Genomic DNA, 20484 nt, shown 5'->3' with positions numbered 1-20484 from the left:
CCGCTCTAATTTGTAGGCACTCACAATTTTGGAAAGCTTTAAATAGATTAAGGTTCTTGTGGCATTTGAAGTTTGCATTTTTTTGTTTATGTATTTAATATATCGCGCCCTAACCGCCAAAATAACGTAAGCGACATTTTTTTCAAAATTATCTTTTTGATGCAGAAATGTATCTAGATGCTCTAGGAATATTTCTGCATCAAAAAGAAAATTTTGAAAAAACAGTCGCTTACGTTATTTTGGCGGTTAGGGCTCGATATGTGTTTATGAAAAGCTTCTTTTTGTGCATAAAAGCGCTAGGAGCGATATTTATGCTAGCCATAACCATAACCGTAGGTATCTATTTAATTTCGGTGTTTCGCCATAACCATAAGCAGCTCTGGAGTATTTTGCTACGTTATGGCCCCTCTAATTTGACCTTAAGGCACAAAAAATTATACAATTGTTTTCCTCTAATGTATTAATTTCAAAAATAAATAGTAAATCACCTAAGCCAATCAATGAAATCTTTAAATTTTTGTTGAAGAAAAAAGAACAAATAAATTTTAATTTATAGTCACTGTTATTTAAGCACTGATAATTTAACGATATTCAAAATGTTTTTCATGGTAATATTTTTTGGTTAATTTTTATAAGTTAAGAGCTCATTCCACAAAAAAACCACGTTAATAAAAATTTCATGCTTTGGACAAAATTATGGAAAATTCCAGGAGATTTCATAGAAATTTCTATTATTTTTCTGAAATTTTAAAATGAATTCGCGTAATATTTATAAGCAATTTTATAGACCATTCAATTTTATCATATTGAAGTGCAAGTTTGAAGTTGATATAACAAACATTTTTGTAATGAGGAAAATGCACAACACCGTCAGCAAAAAAAAAAAAATATTTAAAATAAACGGGAGCTTTTAGCAACTTCACCCTTGCACTTTGATATACGAAAATTGAATGGGCTTTAAAATTGCCTACGCGAATTTATTTAAAAAATTCAGTTAAATATGTTTGCAATTTTGATGAAAAATTTTGGTCGTTTTTCCAAAGTTTGAAATTTTGACTAACATAATTTTTGCAGTAGAGCGAGCGTAAAGAAAAAATTTACCATAGAAAACATTTTTAATATCGCAAAAAAAATCAATGCCAAAATGCTTTCGCCAGCGACTGTATTTCTGCACATAATTTAAGTACTTACAATTAATCATGAATGACACTTTTTATGAAACAATTATTTATTGTCTTAAATTAATTAATTGCAGTAAAGTGTTTGCTTAACTTTTAAGCTTTCAATTCAACCGCTAATTTGACATTGCGTTAACGGTTTCGTTTTGCTTTCACAAAATTTGTTATTATACATATTTTTAATCCTCTTTTGTTTCACAACGGTCATAAATCACACATCGTTAATTATATATATTTGCATGTATTTATTGCAAATTTATTTTCATTTAAACATTAAGTATTGAACCACCATTATTTTTAACACAAACTATTCACATATAATTTCACATTTGCTTCAAGGCAAAAATATGTATGTGTGTGTGTACATACATATTGATGCATGTGCTACTATTTTTTGTGCATTTGCATGAATGCAAACTTTTTATGCGAGTATGTAATGCTTTTTGCCTACATACATATACTACATTCAACTCATCAGCTCTGGCTCATTGTCAGCATTGACTTTGATTCCCTGTTCAGCTGTAAATGCATTTTGCCTGCATTTTCTTGTGCAAATACTATAACAAAAGATAATTCATTTATAAAACTCCATTATCTCTGCGCTGAAAGCAGAAGCAAAAACCATAAATACGAGTTACCAGCAAGTATGTTGATAAACAAATACTCGCACGGCTGATAAATTGCATTCTGTCCTTGAATGCGTGAAAAACGATTTAAATTAAATAACATTTATTGGTTATAAATAAAAAATGAATTTTTTTTCACATTTGCAGTAACGCAACTGTTCACTTTTGAAATCCAAATAAACTTTCTTTAGTTTGACTATTTGCTTTTCCACTCATACCTATTTACATACATACATACATATGTAAGTATATATGTACATACATGTGTTATGAATCGGAGGGTGGCTGCGCGTATTTGTTTTTTTTTGCAGCTGTGCTTCGATGTTGCTTATCTTATGTCCCCCAAGGACCGGATGCGTAACGTCGCTTTTACATATAGAAAAAATATAATAAAAGAAAACATACAACTGGAAATTTTCCAAAGTCCCCCAGAGGAGGTCAATAAATGGGTCCATGTACAAACATATGTACGTATAGGTGCTTATAAGTGGAGTTTCGATTTTGTTTCTTCTTTTGATCTTATGAAGAAATTATATATGTATGTACATAAATATATACGTATGTATATCCAAATCAGCGATGGTCATACTTGAGTATTTTTGTATTTAAAATACCACTTTGGGTATTAAATACCTAAGTACTTAGTAATTGGAGATGTCTAAATATTCAAGGTGTTAAGGAGTTTGCTAAATACTCAATTAAGAAAACTTGAGGTATGTATTTAGAAGCTCGTATATAATTAAGTAAAAAAACTTGGCTATTTAGGATCAGTTAGATATCAAAGTACAAAAAATTTAAGTATATAACGGGCACTAAATACCGTGGAGAATGAAAATTTGTTCACCAATATACTAACTCGCTTCAACTCACCTCAAATCAACTCACCCCACCTCACTTAAACTCACCAGACCTGATCCTACAACCACTTAAAATCACCACACCTTAACTCAGTACAACTGAACTCATCACACCCGTTCTCACGTCAACTAAACTCACCATACTTAAACTCACCTCATTTCAACTAAATTTTAGAACTATTTCTGGACTTTGTAGACTATTTCGGTATTCGGGGGACTACTCCGTGATTTTCGGGACTATTTCGTAATTCTTGTTATATTTTTACGGATCTTGATATCAATAAATTTATAGATTTTGTAGTAGTTATATTTATCAATAATTTTATCGATTTATTTACATATCGATATTTTTTATTAATAATCGATATTGTTATCGATATTTTTATTTATATATTTATCGATATATTTAGTTAAGGGTACCAAGGCACGAGAATAATGACGAAAAAGCTATATAATAAGGTGCTACCTCAGTTTTCTATTGCACGTACGTACATATGAAAAAGAAGGATCATAAAACTTGGGTCATAAAAATTTCAACAGCCACAAGTTGGAAAACAGGGCAGTGGCAGGTTAAGTGATGTAAAGAAACATCAAAGCAGGCATTTCTTGAAATTTTTCTCCACTATCATTTCGGTTAAATGAATCTTTCGAACGCATATTTTTATTAATTTTTGTGAACTCCAGCTAGAAAGGCCAATCAATTTTGTCTGCTAAATGCTTCCCTAGCTAAACGCAGACTCGAGCATCTAAGTAAGCCGTTTGCTGGGTATGAAACGTTTATACATGGATATAGCACGAAGTTATCTGCTTAGTGCAGTGCCAGTCAGTGTGACCATCCCGTAACAAAACATTTTACCGCCATTTGCCCAGCAGGCAACGATGATATGGCATATAAAAAGCTCTAATGCATTTATCTCCATCCTTTACATACTGTTGTATGTACGTCCATATGTACATAGAAGTGCTTGTAAAGGCTGGTGTTCACTGTCATATTTTGACAACAAATTTTTTCAACATATTTTGACATAACTTTATCTCTTTTTTCCAAACCTTTATCGATTACATCATGGGTCCAAAACGGACATATAGCCAATAAAGCAACTCCTGGTGAGGTCTGATCTAAATCAACCGATAAACCGTTTTTTTGGTTACATTTGACAATATGTTTTCACTCATTTGACGACAAATGCCATTCAATTTGACATAGTGAAAACCAGCCTAAATGAAAATCAGTTGGTTAAATGGGTCGCTGCTGGGAAATTTCTGCTCCATTTTATGTTGCCATGCAATGTTTCACAATCCCGTGCGCTTCACACAATCAGCTGACAATGAGATTGCGTTGAGTTGCTTCAAGTTAAAAGAGTGAGAACGCGCCTACAAAGTGATAAAATTATCTGGCATACAAATAAAAGTTACCATCCACAAATAAATATAAAATACATATATTTATAATATACATATAAGTACAGTTATACATAGATATTTACATGCATACAAACGCACGTAAAGACCGAGAATTTAAATGACATTAATAAAAAAAATATACTGAATGGAAGCAGGCATGCAAACCAGAAAATCACGAACCGAGACGATTACAAAAAAACATACATCCAAACAAAGATAGAACTTATCGACCTACTGAGCGCTGGAGTGCTGGAACGCTGCTGACTCGCTGGCCGGTTGGCTGGAGCACAAAGGCCTCTTTTACACTTTGAAGACCAGCGCGATTATTTAGTTTGTCGCGAAGCGGAAAAGTAAACGGATTCGTGTGTAGTGGCGAAGAAATCACGGAAATTTACTAGAAAGTGGCGCTAAGAAGTTTTGAAAGCCAGAACAAAGGGCTGAAGAAAGTGTTTTATATTTTGACTGTGTGCCTTTCTAAAAAACCAAAATATTAAATAAGTAAATATACCTACAAATTAAGTGCAAAGTAAACGAGTGTGAATCCAAAGTAGGTGCACTGTGTGGAAAAGTAGCGAAGGGCAACAAAACAAACAAAAAATAGCAATTGATAAGATATGAAAAATTAAAAATTGTGCTGGCATAAAAATCGTTGTTACTAGTAAAAGTTAAAATCTGCTTGTCTGAATAAATCGCCAGCAAAAAGGGGATGTTTTTTAACGAATCACTTACTGTTCCTTAATTTCAAATTAATTGCAGTCGAGTTTTTGAATTGAAAAACAAACAAAAAAAACATTTTAAACAAAGAATTTCAAAATGTTAAGCAAATCGAAACGTTTAAATTTATGCAAACTGAACTGTCAAAATCCTACGCATTTAAGAGAATTTTGGAATATTTTTTTTTAATGTTTGGTTTGTAGTAGGTAAACTTCGAATTTGAAAAAAAATTTCAATTTTATCAGCTAGTCAAAAAAAAGAAGAATTAAAAAAAAACTCATTTAAAAAACATTAAGTTTGATGATTAATTTTTTTAACTAAATTCTAAATTGGAAAAATACTATTCTATTAAAAAGAAAATTAAAAAATATATGTACATATTTAGACGCATTTAGCCCTATATGTATGTAGAACAAATCATACAGTCAAAGTATAATAAATGTATAACGGTAAAAACAAAAAATTAAACAAATTTAAATTAAATTCGTTTTTTTTTTTATTAACAAAGACAAATAAAACTTGTGGTAAATAAACAGAAGAAAAATTCAAATTTGAGCTCGAGAAATTTTGCCAAAATAGAAAACCAGAAAGACCAAAAAACTTTATTCTTTTGCTTTTTTAAATTTTTATATTTCTCAGAAATTAGAATCCTCGAGTTATTATAAACAAAATTTTTTAGGCATAGACCGCGAGCTTTGAATTTGGGCTAATGATTCCTGGAAATAAAAATAAAAACAAAGACATAAATAAGCTTAAAAAAGAAAAGAATCCTGTATAACAGATAACATTAAAAAATACTATAATTTTTAATTGTTTTGAATCATTTTTGCCTAAAAAAAAATTTATAGTACTTAGAACATTTCGAAAATTCAAACCACCTACTGCTTCTACTGTATTGGCACTTCGAAAAAATAACCTATACCCTAAGGTTTTTAATATATATAACCTAGCCATGGGCTTATTTTACCAAACTTCAAATGGATTATATGCGACACCACTTTAGAGTCCAACCGATTAATCGGCCGATGCCGGGGCTAGTATAGGCCAAAACTATTGAGTTTTATTTGTTTCGCCGAAAAAAAAATTTAACAATTAGATTTATACATATTTTTCGATCAAAAATAATCTGGTTGGCTATCTGGTTATATTTTTTATTCACTTTACAACAATCAAATACACTATAGAGTAATAATTTTTAACTAGATAACCAGTCAATTATGAATATCCAAAATGATTATTTTATGATTTTTTCGCTCTAAGAGATAACTATTATTCCTAATGAAGAAATTAAAAATCAATATATAATTATGTATTTCTCTTGAGAAATAAATCGGTTAAACTTCGAAAATAGGAATTTGTGAAATTATAACAGAATATAAAAAGAAAAGCATGTGCATTTTTTACCTAAGACATGTCGATTTTTTAATAAAGACTTTGAAAAATAGTTTTATTTCTGTCCCTGCAAAAAAATTATTTCAAAGCCATTTGAAAAATCTTAAATTTCTCTTAAATTACTTTCTGTCCATATAACAGAAAAAATGATTTAAACTTTTTCGATTGCCATCTTTGCTGAAAACGTTTCACAGTACCCTCATATCGAGCTTATCTCAAGCGTACTGCGTTGCAAATGTGCGGCGGCTAAATGTTTTTTCTTATATTTTTTCAAGTTTTCTAAAAATACAATGCTTAGCAGCCAACAGAAACAATTCACAATTTGCATTGCATGACAGAAGTTTTTTTTTGTGTAGCGAAGTTTTGATAAAAAGTTGCTTATCTCATTGCTGTGCAAACAAACCGTAGCTAAACGTAGGTATTACGTTGGCCATATTTTTTTACCAAAAATTGTGCGCAGGTATGGGCAAATATTTTTCATGATTCTAATACTAAAACAAAATATCTAATAAATAATACAGACTTTGCTCAGGCGCTAGTGCAAATACTTAGAAAATTTTTGGAGAAAAAAAACCCGCCTATCTTTGACGACAGCTGTTTTATATTTGTATACATACATAAAAACATGCATACAATAAATAAGCACATAAAGCAATAAAATATGGTTATAAATTTAATCGGCTCATTGTAGCTCTTTATGTATTTAAATTCATTCGCACGACCACGTTCTTTAAACATTTTGCACAATTTTCATTTACTTTTTATTCCATTTCTCTTTCCATACATACATAAGTATGTATTTGCTTGCTAACCAGTTTTGTTATTGGCTGTGGCTTCTGTTTACACTTTGAAACTGAACATATCAAATTGTTGTCATTATTTATTTTTCACATTTGAGTAACTGTCACATGTGTCAATATTTATTTGTTTGTTGTGTTCGAAAACCGGCAGCCGGTGTGGCCTTGTTAAGAGACATGGATTCGGTCAAACATGTCAAAAGTGAATAGTAAACGATATTACCTCTAAATTCCACTTTGTACTAAAATGCATATCACTTCTTAAGAAAAGAAGAATTTTTACCATTAGAACTTGAATACCCTATAGACTACATATGTTATCAGAGCATGTAGTTTCCTTTCTGTTTGCCAGCAACAATCCTGATATCTACCTGACTAAGTACCTTAAAACATCCCATAGAACCACCCAAATTTTTTGTAGTTCTGAAATGTCCCTTAAATTCAAAGGAAAGGCTATTCTAATGATTCTTGTGGCTCCATTCGAATGCCATCTGTCTGATAAGTAATCCAAAATCCTTGTTGTTTCATATTCTCTATATTTATAACTCTCGTAAGCGCAGCAGTTTTCTAAATATCTGGCTTCGTAGGAATAGTCAAGGCACATATCACTCATAAGAAAAGGGACTCAACGCAAAACTGAAAAAAAATACAATGGGAAACGGTACCGTACGATTGTTCCTCATTGCAATTAAGCAAGGTCTTGATTTTTTTTTAATCTTCTCAACGTTTTTAGAGCTAAGTATTTTTCTATACCGTCCAAGCTTCAACCAAAACCGTATAAATCACAGTTTCAAAATTTATATAAAATTTAGGCAAATTCAAAAAAATTTACATCAAAATGTCAACTTTTTAATCTAATCTTTAGAACATTTTTGGGTATGCAATCTGCACAGATATTGTTTTTGAGTTGTTACATTACAAGCGCAATTTACACAAACTGGCGTTGATATATTAGGTGCATTCTTTTGCAACCGAGCTACAAAAGAACACTCGCTTAAATGACAAAATACACGCAAAGCAACAACACAAACTCGGCTATTTAATATTTTTATAGAAAAATAGCAAAAAAAAACTTTACTCGAAAAACATTATGAATATTTAAAGCAAAATCAAGACGTGGTCACTTGTTTGAGTCTCTGTACATAACTACATACATATTTATAAACAACGGTTCTTTATCTCTCCATCTCTCTCTAGCTCTTTCTTTGGTTACTTTTACTAATTTTTTCTTTCCACTCACAATCAAACTAGATTAAATAACTCTCTGCTCTATTCTGAGATTTACCTCTTTCACTGCACGTACATAAACGATTTTTGCTGCCTTGGCATACATTTTTCTGACTCACCTGTAGTGTTCTTGAATTCATACAGCTGTTGAAAATGGCACAGCAATTTTTTAAGATTACTAATAAAGTGCACAATAAATTGTTTAGTATTTAACCGTTTACGGGAATCAATACTTAGTGGAGCTTAGCTACTGAGAGTATCGTTTTGGTGTTTTTTCTTTGCGGAGGTGTAAAAAAAATTTACCAAACTCAAAAAAAAAATTACCAAATTTTTATGAGCACATTTAAAAAACGAGCTATAGATAATTATTTTGGCGGTGACAGAGTTACACCACGACTTTGGTTGTGGGCGGCTTAGATGTATTTATATTTTTCGAGTGACAGATAAGATTCTTCCTCTCCTTTTATGACGAACTTTTGCAGCTGTGGTCGTCTTTTTCAATGTGTTCAGACTATAACAATTCACAAATATTTTTAAAACATAACACAAAAATCGCCCAGAGATTTACAAACATTTAAAAGGTGTTTATCGTATAGGGCTGGTTTCTCCAACTCAACTTAGTTAAGCCAAGAATAAGCTGTGTAAAACGTAGGCTAACTTTTGACTTAAGTCCAAAAAGTGGCTAAACTAAGTTAAGTTGAGTTGGAGAAACCAGCCCATAGTAAAGTACTTTACATAACTTAAAGCGAAAATATGAATTTAAACATGAAACAGCAAATGTATCGATAAACGATAGATAAAATTTACTTTTACAGTTTTATGAGTGGGTCACATTCGTATTTAATTGCAAAATTGTAATTGGTACTGTAAAGTTTTTTCTTTCACCGTTGGTTCCAGCAGGTAAAAATTATCCAAGAACCTGATTTGTGGGGCTGTAGAGGTTGTGGTCGAGCCGCCATACTAAAATTGGAATACTGAGAAGTGTACAAAGAAAGCAAAATAATGAAATCCTACTTTCCCGTGTAAAATCCTTTTTGTGGATTTGCAGAAATCACTTTCGGAAATGAAAATTGCATGGTGTAATTGCAATTGAAAGCACTAGCTTATTCACATTTTTGCTGAAAGTGCTGCCAAACCAATCGAGTGTTGCCATGTGACACGATTTTTGGCGAATTTGTGCACAACTAGATTTAAAAAAGGTGAAAAAACAAACATAAACAATTTTTGAGATTAATTTATTCTCTTCATATAAAGTAAAGCATTCGATATTTTGTGCTTGTTTTGTGCGCATTTAATATAAAATAAACATTTTCAATAAAAATTAGCGCGATATTTTCTTCCAAATGTTCGCCTGCAGAGTATCGTATTTTTTGTAAGAAAAACATATTTTCATTTAATCAAAATTGCCATAATTTGTATATATATCGTCGTTTAAAGTACAAGACCGCGTATCGTCATTCAGCAAAATCGCGTAACTAACATTTGCTGCCAAAAATTGGATTTGCTCACACAAACTCTTGGCTCAATCCTTAACCTGAAATATGCTAGCCGGAAATGCGATTGCTTTTTAAAAAAGAGAACCATTTTGAAATACGGGTGTTTTTACTCTTTAGAAAATAATTTATGCAACCTCACATACGGGGATTTGTATTTTGTTGATACGCGGTTTTGTACTTTAAACGACGATGTATATATCTAATACAGATACACATTTCAAATCAAAGGACTTTCAATTGCCTTTCCAAACATATCCATACTTTGAAAATCGGTTCAAAACTTTTCAAAATATAAGCTTTTCAAAATATTGAAAATTCCACGGTGCTCCTATGAATTTGCACAAAAAAATATATTCAATTAAAATCAGAGAACAGCGGAGGACATGAAATTTTTTTTTAAGCTCGACAAAATCTCAAGTCAACAGATCGCCAATTTTTTACAAGCTCTGCTAATTTCTGGGTAATGGAATACGTTTGAAATTTATGCGAAGTATACATAATCAGACCATAACGCCACGATGATTCACAATTTTGATAATCGACGCTTTTTTTGTTTTACGAACGTGACTGGTATAAGAGAAGCTCATATTAGTGTGTTTAAATCAGTGGAAGGCACATTTAGATTTCTAAAACACCTGTAATTGGTTTACAAGATGCTGCGAATATTCTTACACCATAATCGTCTTCTTGAGTTTTTGATACTATGGCAAAGTAAATGAAAGCAATTACTGTTCAGCAATACGCTGCAAAAACTGCGACTAGCACAACTTTTGATCTGATTATATGGAGTGAACTGATCCATGCTGTTCGAGCATGTCCTATGCAGAGAATAATTGCACCCTTTGAACCCCAACGGATATAAAAAAAGGAGTAGTCGCTTTTGAAAAATAAAAATAAAATCTAGTCTAGGTATATGCCAACGCCGCATTTGAAATTTCGTTGCTTAGCGGCGTACATAGCATTAAATATTAAATTTTACCCGTTAGAGGTGAGTCGGGGCATAATTGATCTCCATGAATACTAATCCTGGAATACTCTTTTTAGAGGTTAGTCGTACGATTTTTTGCAGGGTATGAATGTACTCACATACATATTGTGGGAACCTGTCCATATTGAATTGCGAGCATTCAGAAATTTTATACCTACATACGTATTTTTAATAGACGCAAAATTTTAAAACCTCTTTAAATGAAGTGGATTGCCTTTTAAAGTGCATTTGCAATAAAATGGATCTGTTTAAAAGCTCATAATTGACTAATGGGAGCAATAAATATGTACTGCATTTCACAAATTTATGACCACAGTGAAGAGAATAAATTTTACGACCTTAGCAAAGGTCCCAGTCTAAATCGATTCGAATGACGAATTCTTGCAATTAACTTCACTTTTAGCTTGATGCATTTCGGAACACATATTTCTGCCACGAAAAAGCTTCTCAGAGGTAGGTCCCAGTATTTAGGGAGATGCTCTACCATGCACTAACAAATATGTAAGCGCCAAATATTTCTTTATTTTTGTAGAGTTATGCGATGTCATCATCAGCCGACATATCAATGGCACCGTAACTACTAACTCCTAACACCAACAGCATCATCGCCGCCATAATTAACAGCATCAGCATGTGAGCAATCATAAATTTATTAGCATTGCGTCAATCTTTATGGTGCTAGGAATGGCTGAGATGAGCTGATGAGCGCTTGCGTGAGTGTGTTAAATGGCCACGTTGCGAAATGTTGATACGGAGCAACATTCAAAGTGATGTTGTGGCAGGTAAAGTCGCCACTTTGTTGCGCCAAGTTGCCGGCCTCTACACGCAGCCGTCCATTGGGTTGGTCCAAAAACAGTAAAGTCGGAATTTTAATGCTCTCACGCCCTAGTATTGTTCTACGGCGAAATATATACCCCTTTTTTAACCAAAAAATATTTAGAGGTCGCTCAAAGCGCTTAAAGTTTTCCACGTATTTTATATGGGGAAAAACAACTTTTCGTAAAAATAGGCAATTGTTTACTTACCCATTTTCCATTACTAACGATTTTTTATTGGTCCCGCCATTGAATTTTTTGGGGTTGTAGGGGGATTTTGGCCTATCTATTAAGTGTAGTTACTATGCAAATATGGTTAAATAAAGAATCGGGTATTATTCTAGGGAATCACCTGCAGAGAAGCAGAGTTTTCAGATGGAAAAATATTGATTGCTAAGAATTCCACACCATTTCTACGAAAACTTGTTTTTTTCTCCAACTAAAATACACAGAAAACTTTGAGCGCTTTGAGCGACCTCTAAAAATTTTTTGATTTCAAAATAAAAATAGGGATATATTGTTTTCGGTATAGAACAATCCTAGAGGGTGAGAGCATAAAAATTCCGACTTCACTTTTTTCAGGCATTTTTGGACCACCCTAATGTACATACGTGTCCAGCTTGCCACGCAGCAGCTGTTCAAAGGTGTACAATTCTTCAGCTGCAGTCAGCATCAGCTGACTTCGCAACAACTAGCACAAATGAGGCTAAATGTTTGCGCAAATTTTGCGACAGCTAATTGATATGTACATATATTAGTAAATATGGTGAACATCTGTTCGGCGGAATGCCCCAATCAAAAGCATCTATAATTTAATCAATCAACTTGAAATTACTAAATTTTTTTATAGTATAGTCAGTGTGACCAGATGATTGAAAAAAGCGAAGTTAAATGGGTTTTTAAAAAAATGATAGAAAAAGTTATACGCTGAAAAATTTTGAGTTAAAATTTAAATCATCAATTTCCTTAAAAACTCGATAGGTGACGCAAAAACGATTTTGTGTAAATAAATTTATAAATCCTTCCCAGCAAAAGACAAAATAACATCTAAAATTCTACTTAATAAGGCTACATAACTTCAAAATTTGCAAAAAGAAATTCAGTTTAGGATAACAAAAATTAAAAAATTTGAATATTTTCTACATTACATTACAAATTGTAAAAAAATTGTTTGTTAAATCTGAACAGGCTAAGAGAGCCTTTTCTCAAAGAAATGGCACTTTGCACTGCCATTGTAATATTTGAACGGTAAATAGTTGTTTTAGAGACATTAAATATTTTTATAAAGCTTAGTACTTATTTTAAGTAAAAAAAACCGGAAAAATCTACAAATTCAGATCTAAATATCTGAGGCTAAGCAATAAAATTAAATGCGTATTACGCGTTGAGTAGACTAACTGCGGTGTTTTCGCCGCCACTGGAAGTTGATCTAACGCAACTATGTACATATGTACATATGTATGTTGGTAGTTCAAGATTAAAGCAGATTTACTTGCTTATGGATTTTAGTTTAATTTTCCAAACATCCGCTACATGTGCGGATATAAAATGCTGAAAGCGGCGTATTCTGCAATTCTTCTACTCTGTATTCGATTGCAAAAAGAGACACAAATTACAAAATTAAAACTGCATAACTGCTTTTGGCTCCATTTCCCACTATCTTCCGGCAACTTTGTCCATCATACTTTTATTTGCTTAATTTATCGTTCGAATCTGCTCTGTTGTGATTTCAATTGGCAAAAATTAGTGTAATGCGAATCTTTTTCCTGTTCTTCTCCTCCGTAATTTTTTCAATTGGCAGTTGTTCAGATTTTAATTTTTTATTTACATTATGAATTAATGAAGGAAATGATAAAAACGGAACTGTGTAAACGAAAGCAAAATTACGAAAGAATTTATGCGTTTCTCTGTTGGCTTATATGTTCTCTGTAGGAAATATGTATGGCGGGGTGCCTCTGTGTGTTTTCTGGTAAATAATATCAAGCTTGGTAAATAGAAGTTTTACGCTCACTATTTATGGCCAACATTTTGTCTTCTAATTTCTAATTTTTATTTGCCGAAAAGAACACCCAGTAAAGTAGTTCGTTAAAAAAAACCTACCTTAATTTTTATGTCAGAAATCACTTTATCGCCCGCTAATCTCGAAAACATCATGTGAAATTTGTGACGACAAAACACCATGACTTTATTTACTCAAATGTTTAGCATTTAACTCCTAATTTATTACGTACACAAACAAATTTTAAATAATATAATAAATAAACTACTGAATAAACAGGAATTTTGCCACTAACATGTTCCGGCTTTGGCTGGCGTAATTGAGAGATCTGTCAAGTTGTCATGCAATCACAGCGGAATTTCTTCTCAATTATTCGCACAGTGTCGTTGTGTTTAGAAAAAAGAATGCATTGAATGGTCTTCGCTTGAATTGCGCTGTTGCAGTGGTTGGAGGATTTAAGTTGTAAATATTTTATATAAATATTTCTGATTTTCGTTTGAGTATCTCTAGTGGAACAATGCAGAGTTAACCCTTCTGTTACATTCGGGTAATTTCGTGACCTTTTTGACTCAAAATTGTCAATATTTTCTAAACTGAAAATAATTACATAAAATAACTTTGCGACATCCTGCAGAATTCAAACCTAAATTTAAATTTGAAAAAAAAGTTTGTTTTTTGTACATATTAACGTATTTTCTGTACTTGTCCTATCAAAATATATGAAAGGTCATTTCGTGACCTTAATGTATTACGTGTAAGTTGCTTTTAATGTAACAGAAGGGTTAAGCTAATGAAGGTTTGTGGTTGATTGATATTATTTATGTGTGAAATTGGTTTATTGTTAACTCAGCTTATTTCAACACCTTTCAGTGAATTCTAGCTTCCTTCTGCTCACATGATTTTAAACAGACTTTGACCTTGAATTTCATTGAACTTATTACTTGACTTCTATATCTCGACGATCCTACCGACTATTATGAGAAACTTATCGCTGCGATGGAAAAGAGCCATTTGTTATATCTATATTTCTACTCATCTGCTCATCTATACTTCTAAGACAACTGCAAAAATGTAAAGCCTTGTACTGATATGAAAACCTATTCTTTCTGGCTACTTTTCTGACAGTATTTTTTGTTTCATATAAAACTCGTTACATTTTGGTGTTCTTACTGCTCTTATTAACTTGTTTCCGAAAAAGATTACTCAGTCTGCTTTATGTTGTTATTGTCGCAGTTTACTAGCTCTAGGCATTAGATGGGTTGGTTCGCGCGGGCATCTGAAGAGGTGGTTAGTATGTATCGTACAGGACATCTTCCCATAATTAAATACTTAGAGTGAGTTGAGTTTTATTCTGGATAATTAAGAGTTCGGTCTAATACTTACAATATGCAGAACGGAGATAAGTGAAGGAACGTTGGTCTCAGGAGGGGCAGCTCGAGATCTTCGTGTGGGACACGATCACAGCAGTCATGGGGATTTTATTGTATTGTACTTATTTAAGAATCATCAGGTGGCTTCAAATATGCCTGACAGGTGAATCAGCTTCAATCAAGTGCCTGCTGGAGCTACTACCCAAAAGAATATACTTGCTGGGCATGCTATTATGTTCCCTAATGGGAGAAATAAGCTTTTTACTGAGTAAATGTTGATTTGGTGTCTTTAGAAGGCATCCCGTGGCAATCAAAAGTGCGACGACCTGACAGTTCTGAAATTTAGCATACTCTAGAATCGCTCAGTCAAGTTCCCCAAGTACTGCCCAGATAATTAATTTGAAAACCTTCTTCCTTATTCATGCTTTGGTGACGATTTTTATATTTAAAAATTTTAATTTTTTACGAATGTTTTTGTTGTATCATAGCTCCGTATGCCTAAATTCAGTTTATACGCCTTCATCAAAATAGTAAAAAAACGATTTTGTATTGTTAGCTTTTGTGGTACAAAAAAGCTTAGAAAGTCTGAGGAATAATCTGCCTTATCCTGAGTTTCACCAGAAAATTTGTCATCCGCCCATAGTAAAACCATGGAAACAAATAGTGTAAAGTGTTCTGGTTAAGGGAAAATGAAACTCATGATAAGGCTGAATTATTCAACTTAAGACACAAGTCGTCAACATCATTTAGCGATGCTTAAATCTAGAAGTCATCTGGTGTAGAAAGAAGCATTGATTAGTGGTTAAGAGTTCTCTGGTAGACCGCACAAGCCCATTGTGGTGCCCAATAAATGGTTTTCCAATACCTGCTCCTACATGTCTTTTTCCTGATCCTAATATTCTTGGGAAGCCTGCCAGATACTCTAATACTAGGTTTACATATAAGTAGATTATCCTCATTTTCGAGCTTAACTCCCTAATCTGTGATTAGAGAAAGAGATTAGCCATACAAAATTCGTTCCTCGTTAATCTGTAATTATAAAATAATCTCAGATTAAACCGATAACTTTTCGGTGTCCAACCTAGTTGTATCGATTATTTTTGCGAATAGAAGTAAACAAAATAGGACACTAGCAAGGAAAAGAGGTTTGTAAAGGAGATTTTAGTAAAATATTAAGATTACATATATTTAAATTGCTTAATATAGCAGAAAAAAGTGATCACGGTGGCACGAAGAAGAAACTTAACTTTTCCTTGAGATGTGAGAATAACAAGCAAAACAAATTTGGCGGGATGATTAAAAAACGAGCTTTAATTGAGATTATATTTATATGTGAACACACTTTAAGTGAGTTTTTCCTAAGCTGTCTTAGCTCTCGAAGTAGTGGTCCTCAGAAATTCGAAACGTTTTCTCCACTACAGGAAATGCCGCGTGGATTGTATGTCTTCTTCATCTCTGAACTGTATCAGAAATCGTTTTGCGGAACTGCGATCCTAGCGGCCATCTGGCCTATAATCCAATGTCCTGTTGGTATTCCTTTGAGAAAAAGAACGTTCGGCGCTTTAAGAGCTATAGCAAACTCCATCTTATTCGTTCGACAAGCAGTGGTCAGAGTTAGCGCGGAGCAGCGCCATTTGCTCTAATGCTATCTCGAACTCCTTTCCCGTGCACTCGTCCGCTTCCTCATTCCACGCTATACCAATTTGTATCCAGGGACCGCGGAAAGTTTGACTATGTGCTGTCGTAAATTTCTGAACTCAGATATAGTTAAACGTTATCGACCCCAGGCCTTTGAAAGCAGCTTTACTGTCCACAATGAAGACAAGTTTATATGGATCCGGGTCGATCTAACTTACCATCTTTGCCGCCATGTCTATTACATACATACATACACATCCATAAGTCTCAGCCTGAAACATCTAACTTTCTTAATCCGTTCGAAAATTTGTTTTTTCCATTTCAATAAAAGAAAAATCTGGCTCTTCTTTCGTTATATGAATGTGCGCGTGTCTTTGAAGAAAATTATCTCGAAAAGTCAACTTGCCAACGTCAAGGCTGTAGGTGGCTGATAACCTAGACACAGATACTTGTAGCTGTTATCGCTATGGGAATTTGTCTCAGTTAAATTACCTACATACAAACATACGTTAATACATAACTCATCCACACCCTGCAGGAAATTAAATTACTTTTAAAGTGTCTATATATAACTTTATTTTCAATAATAACTAATTGAAATTCTCACTTTTTCACCTGCAACGAACTTATTTACTTAACATGGCAATGTCCTAGGAAGTAGTCAATTATCCGAATCTGCATTTGATTTCAACTACTTTAAAATGCATTTGGCTCAAAGTACTTCAAAGTCAGTATGTTTCGTTTGAATACGCTTTCGTTCTGCACTTCACAGATGCTTTTTCATACTTCCAAAACACAAATTGTTTCTTTGAGTAAAAATAGAATCAAAATTCGAAACTTCAACACTCACTGCATTTGTTCAAAGTAATCTTTCAATTAGTTGATTTAAAAAATCACTCGCTTCCTTCAGGGTACGTATGTATGTATATGGAATACGGCTTACTCGCAGCGCTTGGCACATGATTTGGAAAGGTAGCGCGTCATAGTAGCTTGGTTCTGTTTAATAAATACTCGTGATGAGCACATATAGCACACTACATATTTATGTACGTAAATATGTATGCAGATTGTGTAGAAATAGTATTAGTAGACCTATGGAAGTCGCAAAGGCAAAAAATAAAAAAAAAAATTTAAATGCACAACAGTTTTTAATTATGCCGCTGACAAATTAGTTGATAAATGGCAATCTCTATATGGCGCATATTCTGGGCGATCTTTGCTATACATATTTGTTTCATAATTTTACTGCATTAAATGTCAAACAGGTGATAGATTCGGCATTTTACTGCTCTTTGTTCAACTTTTACATCTTTGTTTATAGCTTTGTCCTTACTTTCTAATCGAAAAACAATAAGGGTGGAGTGACCGTTGAAGTTCCATGTTTGCACTCAGACGGCATGCGTACATGTGTACCTTTCATGTGTATGATTATAAATGTAGATATGTACTTACGTATATTATTTAGATAGATTACATATGTACATATATATGGCTAAGGGAATACAATTTGACTTTCCAAAATTGATTGTGACGCAAGATCTCATAAATCGCAAAGCATCAGCAAGCAATTGTTTAACTCGTGTGCCAGGTACCATATGATGGATCGATTTGCAATCATTGTTGACATACATACATATGCCCATGGGGATGTACATATGTATGTACAATAGACCGTACCAGAAAAAAAGTTCGCCGTACACCTCTGAGTCTAAAGCATTTTTGCAGAGCAATTTGTAATGCACATTTTTTGCCGAACATGAGGGCCTCCTTTTCACATTTTTCGTTATACCTTTTTGCATCCTTTTGCAAAACAATTACAGTGAAACCTCGATTTGGCGAAGTTATATATACAGAATATCAAAACATCGATTTTGGTATATGAATTGAGTGTTTCGTTTTACCAAGGTTAGATTTATCGAGGTTTCATTGTATTTCGATTCAATTTTGAATATTTTTTCCCCGAATGTGGATCCTAAAGTATGATAAATCGATGTTCTTATCTCAAGCAGGCAATAATTTGTGTGTCAAAGTTGAATAACACCAAGTACTTACCCTGTTCTATCACTTACCCACCAGATCGCAGTTCATACCAACCTAATGTCATTAAGTAAAAGCTCGTCAAAATTCATTAAACTTTTGCTAGGGAGTGTTCTTGACTATTTCAGTAGAATAATTTAAAAAAATTATTGCCGAATTGGGGTGTCACCGAAAAATTTAAAAAGGCTCGATAAAAAAAAAAAACTTCTTTTCGAAATTGCCTGCCACAATTTCTTAGGACTCAGGGGTGTATGGTCAAATTTTTTTTGTTTATTTGTAAAGTGACACGGTCCAATGTACTAATGTACGTACTAGGGTGGTTCTTCAATATTGACATCTAAATTTTGTATAAGACACCCGTTTATTTTGTTCTACTTACGTGCAGAACCGTGCAAAACAAAGACATCCACGAAAATTTTTTAGGAGTCGCTATCGGGGTTTGAAAATAATATTTTTTTAACGCAAAAATTCTACAAATTTTCGCTGAAAATCTTGACAAACTTAAGAAAAAATAATTTTTTTCAAACTCTAGTAGAGACCCCTAATTTTTGATATTTTTTTATTTTTATGTTTTTATTTCGTACGTTGGTATTTTAAGAACCAGCCTAATGTACAGTTAAATGATTGAGAATAAAATTGAGATTTTTTTTATTTTAAACAGCAATTATTCAGCTTGCGTAAATGTTACATATATATTTTTATAATTCATTCCTTTTTTTTCATATATGCTTCGTTGTAAACTTATCAATTGCACTTTTTTTTTTTGTTTTGGATCCCCAACTACTTTATTTATGGAAAAATGTATAAAAATAAAAATTTAAATTATAGGTAATCAAAAAAAAGAAAAATAAAAGTGTTGATTGTAATACATACTATATATACCTACATATGTACGTAGAAACCAATCAATTATGTGGTTGACGAGTGTAAAAATTTAATTTGAGTAATTGAAGTTAGTCGGAGTTTTAAATTGTGTTATTTTTTTATAAAACAAAACACTAAGCAATTATATGCTGCAACAACTAGCAATGCAACACTTTTTTACGGCAACACATTCCTACTGGTAAGCAAAGTACTCGTAATTACTAAAAATAATAATCTTAACTTTAAGGAATTATATTTACTACCTGCTACTAGCCAATGTTTTTGTGCATGCCATAGCACACTTATCCGAGACAATGCATTATCTTCAGTTTTGCGTAAAGAACAAGACTCCATTGCGAAATTTTATTTAAATTAAGACTTAAAAAATATATACTAAAGATGTCAAAATATAAACTAGCGCTAATGCACATATTTTGAAAATTAAAAAAATTGTTAATTTTCAAAAATTACAAAAAAAAATCGCTATAGATATCGTGATTGCTGCAATTATTTTTTTATTTGGTGGCACACTCTTGAAACTTTGCAGATATGCCACATTTGATGCCAACTTTTATTACCAAAGTTATAAAAAAAAAAAAAAAACAATTATAATTTTTTCGAGGGACAATGAACAATTTCCAATTTCGGTATTTCGGAAGAGAGTGACACTAAAAAAAACTACTCGTAAGATTTGCTCATATAGCCCTAGACTCAAGCTGGAAATGCCCTTGGGAACCTGTCCAAGCATCCTCCAAGCGAAAGTCTATGCCATTCGTCTGTGTGCAAATATGTATTTACCTTCGTAACAATTATCGAAGCGATTAGATTCTTCTGTTCAGTGATAGATTTGATTTATTTTCAAATTATTTGGTCTCGAAAATGTCAAATATTTTTAATTTTTTCTCACGAAAATTATAAGTTGTTAAAATCCATTTGCTTGTGAAACCTTTTTCCATACAAAACAAGCGATTGAATAGCAGCTTTTGGAACGTTCGCCCAACTCGGCAGCACGACCGCTGATTACTGGGCCTTGCAAAGGATGGATCAATGCTTCGAGAAGCAAACAAATTTACTAGGAAAGA

General features: G+C 32.8%; 1 protein-coding gene across 12 annotated transcripts in view; it reads left to right on the top strand.

Annotated features, from left to right (window-relative positions):
- LOC118745751 (TLD domain-containing protein 2) overlaps window positions 1-20484 on the top strand; it is a 321509-nt gene that overhangs the window by 84055 nt on the left and 216970 nt on the right. Inside the window, exon 1 of one of the 12 annotated variants that reach the window (XM_036479464.1) lies at window positions 19364-19601. The exons of the other annotated variants lie outside the window; for them this stretch is intronic. Coding sequence (XP_036335357.1) covers window positions 19549-19601 — 53 coding nt within the window. The 5' untranslated portion in view covers window positions 19364-19548. Of the gene's footprint in view, window positions 1-19363; window positions 19602-20484 lie in introns of those variants that run through there. 12 annotated transcript variants of the gene reach the window in all.

The sequence above is a fragment of the Rhagoletis pomonella genome, unplaced genomic scaffold, assembly GCF_013731165.1.
Source record: "Rhagoletis pomonella isolate Grant_MI unplaced genomic scaffold, Rhpom_1.0 Rhpom_scaffold_00001, whole genome shotgun sequence".
Taxonomy (NCBI): Eukaryota; Metazoa; Arthropoda; class Insecta; order Diptera; family Tephritidae; genus Rhagoletis; species Rhagoletis pomonella.
Note: the sequence above shows the minus strand (reverse complement) of the source record. Positions and strands in the feature narration are given on the sequence as shown.